The following is an 11149-nucleotide window of genomic DNA, read 5'->3' as shown; positions in this document are numbered from 1 at the left end:
ATTATTGCAATTAAAATGATTTATTACATTTAAGAAATGTAAATGCTATTAGTACCAATGAAATCAGTATCATCAAAAGCCATCTTTGCTTTGCCGTTGGCACAGAAGGTGCATCTTAATTGACATTTAGTCTGTATTTACACAGGGTGGTACTGAGCAGCAAAGCAGCTTTCAGACAGAAGCAGCAGCAGCGACAAAAAAAGTACTTTTCCGTTAGGGGCGACATTTGCTTTGTTATGATTGTTGTGCAAGGGAGCCATCAGGTGGTGAAACTTGTACTCTACTTGTACCCTAACTATCCTGAAATTGTCACAGTTCCTCAACACATATTCACAGTGGTGGTTCTAGACCACAGTAACGGGAAGGGCCAGGCAGGGGCCACTTGTGCTTTTAGGGGCACACTTTCACAATTCATCTTAACCTTCTTTGCCTTCTTTGGAGAATATCTTCTGAACGTAAACAGCGTGTGCTATTGCGTCATGCAGCTGACACAGAATAGCACACGCTGTTTACTTTTAGAGGATACTCTCCAAAATGGCACCAGGGTGACGCGGAGCAGACGAATTGTTGAATAAAGTCGTTATGGGGAAGTCGTGGCCTAATGGTTAGAGAGCCGGACTCATAACCCAAAGGTTGTGGGTTCGAGTCTCGTACCGGCAGGGATTGTAGGTGGGGGGAGTGAATGTACAGCACTCTCTCCCACCTTCAATACCACGACTGAGGTGCCCTTGAGCAAGGCACCGAACCCCCAATTGCTCCCCGGGCGCCGCAGCATAAATGGCTGCCCACTGCTCCGGGTGTGTGTTCACGGTTTGTGTGTGTTCACTGCTGTGTGTGTGCACTTTGGATGGGTAAATGCAGAGCACTAATTCCGAGTATGGGTCACCATACTTGGCCACATGTCACGTCACTTCACTTTATTTTTGTTTTCTTTGCGTAGAAAAAGTAATCTCGTAGCTTCGTAAAATTACAGTTGAACCATTGATGTCACATGGATTATTTTACCGATCTCCTTGCTACGTTTCTGGACCTTGATCGTGGTAATTACATTGCTGTCTATGGGAGGATCAGAGAGCTCTCAGAAGTCATCACAACTATGTTAATTTGTGTTTCGTAGATGGTCTTATGGGTTTAGAACGACATGAGGGTGAGTAATTAATGACAGAATGTTTGGGTGAACTATCCATTTAAAGTCAAAAGTTTCCAGAAAATATAATACTCAAGTAAAGTACAGATACTCAAAAAGTGTACTTAAGTACAATACTCAAGTAAATGTACTTGGACGATGGGCAAAGTAACCTAAGTGTAATCTATACTATGCATAAAAACCTACCTTTTTATAGATATAACCCATACAATATTTTAATACAACTGACATTGTATTTAATGTGAATTTCATAAAAAAAACATTGCAAGTCACTACTTGAATTGTACAGAAAGAGAGCGAAGAACATTTCACTGACTTCAGTTACCCCTGACTCTCAAAAACTCCCATTAAAATCTCTGAAGCTGTTTACACTTTGAAATGAATGTCTTATTTACATCGTACGCACATCTGCACTTAGTTTTTTTTACGATGAGAGAATTCACCAAAGAGCAGAATTCAGTCAGCAAGCGCACACACTGAACCAAACACAGACGTTTCAGCGGTGACTCATCTGAATGCCTCTGATTGGTCATTGCATTCATAAGCTCAACAGAATCATGTATGATTGGTTTTAATGCACAGCGCTGTAAAAACATGTCTGTCTCTGCCATGGCTGCTTTCGGAGGATACATTTCAAGGTAGGTATGCATAAAGGCACGTTCAAATCTAGTGTTAGATTCAATTCCTGCCTCCTAAAATACCTTCATCTGGCCGAGTTTTGAAGGCAGCATAGATGTATCCTTCGCTGCCTTTGATATCCCACAATCCTGAGACTTTTGACTTGTTTAAAATGTCCTACATTTCAACTTAATTTTATGATATCAGTTTTGTGTATATATATATAAATATCAGTTTTAAAATCATACACTGACTTAAAATAAGGCGAACGGTTTCAGTTTCTTTGCCACACTCCCTCCAAACCTGTCTGTTTCATGGAGTATGGAGTATGGCATGAAATTCTGTGAACAAGTCAGATTACTTTTAAAGCCGCAACAAATGCACGTGTGCAGCTAAACAATGTAATTACGATAGTGGATTCCTCAATGCACAGTATGAATGTATTTGCATTATACAGCAAGTGTCATTCAATTAAAATAAATATAGCACACACTTTTCAAGCAAAACATTTTGAAAAATGATGTTTGCAACAACAGATGTATTGTTCGAAATTAAGACAAAACGTGTTTGGACAGTTTACTTTTTTTTTGACGTTCATGGATCCTCAAATTGAATTCATGCAGTTCATCCACTTAAAATTGAAAATGCAAAAAGATTGTTCTGAAAAGGGAAGTCAGTTCTGAGAAAAGCTCTAAGCATCATTTGTTTGCAGATGCCGTTCTTATATGTTTCTTGTAATGACATTCAGATTGTGTGTGTGTGTGTGTGTGTGTGTGTGTGTGTGTGCGCACGTTTGTGTGACAAATGAGGACATACATTTGTATTTTGTGTGTGTGTGTGTGTAAATAAGTGTCCAAATACTCTTCGGGGCCACTTTATATTTTGATACATATGGCACATATATATGTACAATTATAAATGGCAGATAATTGCATTTAATTGCTTCTATCTAACTTATGTCTCCATCATGGTGTATTTAGTATGAGATATAAATCAACAAACAGTCTTCTGTGTTTTATTGCTTTACTGATCATGGTATTTCGCCACAGTCACAGCCAAGCTGTTTCAGACGGTTCCCTCTCAGTACAGATTGTTGAGCACGTGGCTAGCGATGTATTTGACAGCCAGCATGGTCTCCTCACAAGTGGGCTTGATCTGAGACTCAGGCAGCAGGAAACCATAACGACCTTCGTCGCGCAGCTCAAAGGTGTAGGAGTACTTCACGCCCAGGTCATAAGCCCAGTCGTCAGAGCCACCAGCAGCAGGGTCTGCAATGAGAAGAGTCACAAAAACAAATCAGCAAAAACCTGCTCACTACATGCTAAATAGCTCCTGATAGAAACAATGTTTTTCTGGCTAGGCTGTAGTACATGCCACCACAGGAGAGTAGAGCGGGCAGATGCTAGTGCCTATACCATTCGATGCTGGAGTTTTTAAATTTTTAAAATATACTTTACTATGTTATATATAAGTATAATTATATATCAAATAAAAATTGGCTAAACTGGACTACAGGGGCTGTTGGGACATTAAGCATCATCATTTCGAACAGGTAAACTAGTCCGCTTTTACAGCTTTGTTATGTTTACAATCGCATTCTTGAAAACTATTTTAACTCAGACTTTCGGTGAAACTGTTTATTGTTAAAAGGGCCGAAAGAGTTGCCGTAAGCTTAGTGATGGTGACATTAAAGTCATGCAACTGTGAAGTAGTTCATTTATAGCCCTACGCTTAGCTTTTTACTTCTGGCGATTGTACCTAGGCTTCAACTTTCATAAAAGTTTGTGTTTATTTGTAATGATTATCATGCTGAACAAAATGTGTAAGAATCATAAATCTCTGTTGGTCATAGAGCATATTTTCTACTATAATCCAAAAGCCAATAATAATAAAAATCACAGCAGCATACTTAGAGCATTACATTGTTATCTTAGGAACATGCTAGCTTCTTTTGGAAACAACTTGCGAGTTGCTGCCTGTAGAGCATTTCAAACCAGTCCATTCCAGTGAGAACACTGAAGATAGAGGCCTAGAAGCAGGGCCGTAGCTGGGGTTTGCGGGGCCCTAGTGCAGGTTGTACCAGTGGGCCCTGTTTGAAATTGTTTAATTTGTATGTTCGTTCCATTTATTTATTTGTGCTATTTACACAATGTTTACGTTTTTTCAAGTTTGTAGGTGTCCAGGTACAGAAACCGAATAATCAAATGCAAAATAGCACTGCATAGTCTTCACTGTAAAAATTAAATATACATTCCAGTGTTTCCCATAGGATTTTGTGAGACTGTGGTGGGTGGACCTCCACACCCACGAATGTTAACGAATGGGAAACACTGCAGTCAAACCAAAATGTATTCAGACACCTTCAACATTTCTCACATTATCACAGTTGATTTGCTGTAGTTTAGAAAATGATAATACAATATGACAAGAACTGTCAGAACAAATTCATATTGATAATGTCAGATAACTTCGATAGAAAGGTTTGTAATGGAATACAATCAACCAAAAACTTTGTCAAACTGTTAGTATGACAATATTTACACTACTATCAATACTTTGTTGACCAATTACCAAGCAATGCTTCATTTAGTTCAGTATGTGGTGTAAAATTCGCATTAGCAATTAAAGAAAAAAACACTTAAGCAAAACATGGTCAGGTCAAAGTGTCTGAATAATTTTTCAGAAAAAAAATGGGAACAATTTTTTTGGGGAATTTTTTTTTTATCAATTTTACCGGTAGTCCACTGCATGAAGAATTTTTGGATATAATATGTCACAGTTTATTTGATTTTGCTAATCTCACTTACATAAATTAACTATAGTGTCCTGCACCCAGTAAAAAATATAAAAAAATTCTATCTGGTGCGTGAATAATTTTTGGTTTGACTGTGGATTAATTCTTGTTAAAACTAAAAAGGAATTCAGTCAAGAGCAGTGAGTGATTTTCTTTCTTTCATTTTCTTGGATTAACATTAAGGACACCGACAGCAGCTAGTAGCTAAATTAGGCGTGGTCACTTTAAGAGACAATGCATTATAATGATACACATACGACTTCTTTCTCCACTGTTTCCTTTCACTTAAAACATAACCGACAGTTTTTTTCGAGGATACTCTCCGAGACGGGTATTTTGAAATAATTTTGTATGTATTTATCTGTACAAGGCAAATTCGGTGTTCAAGCGCTTTGAGACGCGTTTTTCTGCGTGCGCCCTGTGCGCACAGAACACTGCGCGTGGGTGCTGAATTGGGCTCTTTCCCATCTTTTTCTGTTTGCATGTTGAAACTGCGATTTGTATTTGTTCGTTCAGATGCAGGAGGACACGAAGGAGAGCTCGGTTCGGTGTTGCTGTCCATGAACACGGCACCGAAGACGGCGCGCGAGTATAGTTGAGTCTTGTGTTTGAATGCTTTAAACTCTTTTGGATGTTTAAATGGGCAAGGCTTAAAAACACGTGCAAATGATAAGCTTTCATGACGATGCGCAGCAGTGGCCCGTCAACTTTTTTTTTAGGCTGGCCTCAGCCAGTCGGTTGAGATCGCCGGGGGCCCCCCCTCAGCCGTGGGCCCCTGTGATCGTCCCCACCTTTCACCCCACTAGCGACGGCCCTGCCTAGAAGGATGTAGGCAGTTCACTACATGTAGGTTTTAGACCAGAGCTTATCTTGGACTCTTTATACTCACAGATGGTCGTAGCACCGGGGCCGCTAGTGTATCTGGTTCCGTACAGGGAGCGCAGAGCTGCAATAGCTCCCTGAGACACACTCAGCTACCAAAAAAGACAAGATACAAGACTCATGTCAGTCAGAAACCTCAAAGGCACATGCCATTTTTGCAGTGAGCTTCAATGCAAACGTACCAGCTCTGAGTGATCAGCAGTCAGATCATATTTGTAGGAATAGGGGAAAAGGAGCAGCTGGGAATATGAGTGGACAGTCAGGTAGGCCTTGATGATGGACTTGTTGGAGCGGATGAAGTTGGCCAAATTCTTAGACTCAATCTCAGATTCTATGCTGCTTCCACAGTAGGTTTCACTGCAAGGGTTGCTGGAAGCTCCAACGGCTGGGAAGTGAATGGCATACATCAATCATATTTCATGGAACAGGGAAATATGACATTATTTGTGAACGTCATGAAGGAAGCAAGTACTCACTGCACCATCCAGCATCAAAGTTTCTGTTGGGGTCGGTACCGATACAGCTGCTACCACTGTTCCTGGATCGGGTCTTTCTCCACATCCTGTCCTGTGGGATCAAAACAAGACCTTTCAGATCATTTTCTTTTTTCACTCTTGACCATATTCATATTCAATTCACAATGTCTCCCAAATCGATGCACACTTTGAGTTTGGACATGAATTCTTCCCTCTGCATTTTAGAATTGATAGAAAGAGATAATATGAAATATTTCAGTGAAGTAATAGACGTTGGTGTATTTATAATTTATATTTGTCAACAAAATTAAGAAATAAGTCATATTTTGAGGAGTCATCGGAATGGTGTAGATTGTCTCAAATGAAAACTGTAAAAAAGTGATTTAACTATGTACAATGCGGGTCACTATGTTGAAATGATGTAACTTGTTACACTGTCGGAGGGACTCCTGGCGCTCATCTGAATACGCTACGCATAGCAAAAAAATACATAATGGATCACACTTATCATTGTCTTTTGCCGCAGAGACAATCAGTACCTGTACAACCGAAGAAGAAAAATCTGAAGCCAAAAGAACGAAACAGCGGTACGAGATTCACACAGGGGAAGATGTGATGAGGGAGAGTATAGCGTGAGTAGCAAATAGCTTTTTTGTTGAGCATGTAATTGCATGTAATTGAATTATTTGTTCTGCAGACCGCTCTCTAATATTCACTAATATCAGTATAATTTATGTAAAACTGAAAGCACCTTTAATCATAAGTATTTAAATCTAAATATTTTTTTAAAGATGAGAAACACAAAAGAAACATAAATTCAGTTAAGTTTCTCAAAAATGTTCACTGTGTGTAGGCTATATAGCTAGAGCATATATGAAAATACTGAACATGATATGAACGTACGTTGGTCCAGGTGTATTCATAACCATCAATGTTGAAGACAGGCAAAACAAAGAAGTCCATTCTATCCAGAAGGTTGGTCATCTCAGGGTCACTGCCATATGTGGACACAGCCTAACCATAAGTAAAACAAAGTTTAGATTTATAGATCTCTTGAATGAAAGACCTCAGTTTAAAAATAAATATACATATATATATATATTTTCCTGTACCTCATTTATGAACCACTGACAGAAAGCATGGGTGATCCATTCTCTGGCATGAAAGCCACAGTCCATGAAGACGGCTGGCTTAGCAGAGCCTGTTTTCTTCCCAATCTGTGGAAAAGGAAAAATTGCATTGTTTTCATTGTCAAAACCAACCATATATATATATATATATATATATATATAATTGATAATATAATATTTAAACAACGTTATTGTACTGGTAATCATGGCAGGTCATTTTGAAAACAAAAGGCCACTTAACTGTACTTGAAGGGAGAACATTTCTGTAAAATGCTCAAGTGTTCGTCTTTTTCACAAGGGTATACAGAGTGTTGTTAAGTGACTAGCAGAGGCAGGGATTTACCGTCAGAAGGTGCATGGGACGTCCCTCATAAGTGTTACCGATCTCCTGCCTGCTGATCAGGTCAGCATTGGCAGAGCTGATGGAGACTACCCAATCATTAATCTGTAGGTGAGAATAAAGATAAATAAATAAAACACCTGGAAAGGAGAATTCTATATTTACAGGTTACTATGAGTGCACTTGCAATCATACCGTCGCCCAGTTGTTGTACTTTGTGTAGTCATGGGCCTTTGTCGCCCTCTTGTTGTCCATCTGAGCCTCAACAGCCTCCTGAAGATTTTCAAACATGACCCTGCAAAGACAATGATGGCCCATTTTAAAACTAGCTAAAACAATTTATAAATAAATAATATCTAACATAGGTTACCAGTAACATGGGGTACCCATGCATATACCGTGATATATCAAGATATTCATTTTGAATTGTAATATACAAGTGCCAGGTAGAGCACCCGCACGTTGTACTGTATTCATTTCAAATTCTAATGCAACCATGTAACCTGAGGTATGTTCATTTATTTGAAAGATCTGCTGTATTAAAAGATGCTGTAATGAAGCATTTTGTCTTGATTTATATTTACAAAAACTTGCAGTTCTATAATTCCATAACTATACATCAGAAATTCTGGTGGCTTTTAAGAATTATCTGATATTGCCATCTGGTGGCCAAGATTGGTTCTACAAGATAATTGTTAGCTGGCAGATTTGTCTTGTTGCCTCTTTTTTTTTTTTTTTTTTTTTTTTTTTTAAAAAAAATTTTTATAATTTTTTTTATTTTTTTTTATTTTCAGTGTTTATGGTTTTCACATGCATATCTCATATAGAAGTGATTAATATCTTACTACAGTTATCACCTGATTTTATTTTTTTCTAGAAAGGTCTTGAAACATTACAGTTGCACTACAGAGACACAATCTCAAGTATTTGAATTAATTGGGTCACAGATATAATTGAACATTTTACACTGTTGTGCTGCATTCAAAGATGTTGTATTCATAGTGGTTTAAGTAAAATACATTATTTAAAGTGAAAAAAGAGTGACCAGGATAAGTATATACACAGTATCACCTATACATAGTTTTTGCAATATGCAATATATTTTTTATTCTAATTATTTTATTTTATATTTTTAAGATTGTATGTGATATATATGGTCTATCGTTACGAAAAGAAATGATTTAAAATAAAATGTTAAATAAATAAAAACAAGTTGATTCAGTGTATGTATTCAAATGCCAAATTCATTGCATTAATCTGTGATTAATCTGCATTCTTAAATGTGTCAGACCGCAAATAACGTGATACAAGCACATCTGACTTGAAAAAGAAAACTTCCCAGAGAAGCAGACCATTAGTTTTAGGCACTAACAGCTATTGCCATAAACTATTTATTCTATGTTCAGTTTTCTCTGCAGTCATAATGAAGAATCTTAGTAAGTTAACATGGTTATAGCAGAATAACATATCTTGGTGAGTAACACATTTTAGCAGAATAACACATCTTAATGGAACGGACATTTGAAGGCAATCCTATCGCTCCTATGATTAGAGAGCATTTTTATTGATACCGTAACTCATATATTTATCAGAACTATGCTTTGTCAGTGCATTAGCCAAGTATGTTGTTATCTTATCAAAAAATATCTTATAGTACCACTCAAAATCCCAAAACAGATAAATACAAAATTTCAGCTATGGCTTTTACACTTAAGATGTCTTAACAGTGGATGTTGAATCGTTCTTGGAGCTTGTTGGGTTGAGCAGACCAGAGGTACAATGGGAGTTGACGTTCATCTTTGAGCTAATGCTAAAGTTATTGCTAGATTGTCCAGACCCACAGTCTAGTAACCTCAGTAGGTTCTTGCGAAAGTTGTGTCCAACAAACCCATAAAGAATGGGGTTTACACAACTGTTTAAATAGGAGATGCAGATGGTAACAGGCATGGCTGTGTCAATAACATCCAGTGTTTGGCAGTTTTCCACTACGCCAAGCGTGGCCAGCAGCTCCATGAAGTGGAAAGCTTGGTGAGGAGCCCAACAGACAAAGAAAGCTAGCACAGTAGCGGCTATCATACGAAGAGTTTCGTCTTCCCGAGAGCGAACGCTTTTCCTCAACAGACCCCTGGAACCCAGAAGTGCCCGACCAATCAGACAGTAGCAGGTGATGATGACGAGGAAAGGCACAAAGAAACCTAGCACGCTTTTTAGCACGCTAAGGGTAACTAACAAGTTAATCTGCTCACTGCGGTGCCACACGGCGCACAATGTAGAGTTCCCAATGTCGTACACATCCCGGCTTAACGCTGTAGGTGCACTGAGGAGCAAGGCAAACAGCCATATGAGTACACACGTGAGGTTGGCGTAGAAAAGCGTTCGTTGGCGTCTGGAGCGCACTGGATGCACGATAGCAAGATATCGATCAATGCTAAGAGCGGTGAGGAAGAATATGCTAGTATAGAGGTTGAAGATGACCAATCCGGCACTTGCCTTGCACAGGAAGGTCCCAAACGGCCAATGGTAACCCATAGCTGTGAAAGTGGCCCACAAAGGTAGCGTAATAAGGAAGGTGAGGTCCGATATGGCTAGATTGAGCACAAACACGTTCGCTACTGTCTTCAACTTCATGTAGCGGTAGATGACAGCCACCACCATGCTATTGCCAATGATCCCGATGACGAAATTGCATCCGTAGACGACGGGGATGAAGGTGAAGATGAAGTTGTGTCTTCCAGACATACTGCAGTTCACATGGAGGCCCTCGCTCATTCCTGATGTTTTGTTCTCCATTTCTGGTCTCCAGTTGTGGTGATTATGTGACTACAAATGGGTTCCGCTATCCACAGGGTGTGTCTGCAGTAACCAACACCAGCTTTGGGGTAAAGGCTTTACTGACACCTATAAAGGAGAGCAACAAAAATGTCAGCCACAGTCCAGGGGAAGAGGCATCGTTACCACATTCAAAGGCCGTAAACAGCGGTCGTGACACATGGCCATGAAAGAGCTCCTGCTATGCACTCTCATCAAGCTCTACACATTAAAACTGTCCTCACTCATCATGCTGCTTCTGCTAAATAAGATGGCGTTAAAAACAGATGCTTGATGAATCAGCCCTTTGAAATTGCACTTATCTGTCCACCAGAAACCCCTTAAAATGCTCTCTAAAATGGTGTTTGTCACGGAACATGGGAAAAAGTTGAGGGAAACTGTCTTTCTGTTTGTCTGTCTGTCTCTCCCTTGATTGATGAGCATTGTTGCTGATGCAGTAACGCGTGTAACTGGTTTGTTTAGCAGAACTGTGATTTGGCAGCGCATTGGTCAAGTACTGTATGTTGTTGCCTGATAGAAAATATCTTGTAGGACCTTTTCAAAATCCCAAAACACAGATTAATACAGAATTCCAGCTATGCATTTTGCACTTAAGATGTCTTAACAGTGGATGCTGAATTGTTCTTGGAGCTCGTTTGGTTGAGCAGACCAGAATTAACATTCATCTCTGACCTAATGTTAAACATCCTAGGAACCTCAGCAGCTATTTGCAAAAGTCGTCTTTGTCTCACTGTCTGTCTAAACACCATAAGACCATATTCTCCAGTTTCAGTGAATTTTCATTTTATTGCTGTGCATTTTAAATCTGAACGGCAAATTCAGGAATTGAAATGGAATTTAAAATGCATTCTTAATTAAATTGTAATTAATTTCTGAATGGCCCACAGATTTTTTTACTCTGATACAATATTTAATTTGCTAGATACTAAGTAA

At 38.9% G+C, this 11149-nt stretch overlaps 2 protein-coding genes across 2 annotated transcripts in view; both read right to left on the bottom strand.

Moving 5' to 3' along the window:
• Window positions 1–2774: 2774 nt before the first annotated feature.
• Window positions 2775–7678, bottom strand: cpb1 (carboxypeptidase B1 (tissue)). Its single transcript, XM_016276032.1, has 8 exons — window positions 7583–7678; window positions 7391–7492; window positions 7030–7134; window positions 6821–6931; window positions 5918–6008; window positions 5624–5826; window positions 5449–5533; window positions 2775–3033 (listed from the first exon to the last, which is right to left on the bottom strand). The coding sequence occupies exons 1-8, from the start codon at window positions 7676–7678 to the stop codon at window positions 2846–2848; spliced, it is 981 nt and encodes a 326-aa protein (XP_016131518.1). The 3' UTR covers window positions 2775–2845.
• Window positions 7679–8579: 901 nt separating this feature from the next.
• Window positions 8580–11149, bottom strand: part of LOC107588039 (type-1 angiotensin II receptor A-like) — a 17651-nt gene continuing 15081 nt past the window's right edge. The window contains exon 2 of the mRNA XM_016276031.1: window positions 8580–10285. Within this exon, the coding sequence (XP_016131517.1) occupies window positions 9098–10177 (1080 nt within the window). The 5' untranslated portion in view covers window positions 10178–10285 and the 3' untranslated portion in view covers window positions 8580–9097. The remainder of the gene's footprint in view (window positions 10286–11149) is intronic.

Source organism: Sinocyclocheilus grahami, unplaced genomic scaffold (assembly GCF_001515645.1).
Source record: "Sinocyclocheilus grahami isolate Dianchi unplaced genomic scaffold, SAMN03320097.WGS_v1.1 scaffold98.1, whole genome shotgun sequence".
Classification (NCBI taxonomy): domain Eukaryota; kingdom Metazoa; phylum Chordata; class Actinopteri; order Cypriniformes; family Cyprinidae; genus Sinocyclocheilus; species Sinocyclocheilus grahami.
This window is presented reverse-complemented; position numbering and strand designations above follow the sequence as displayed.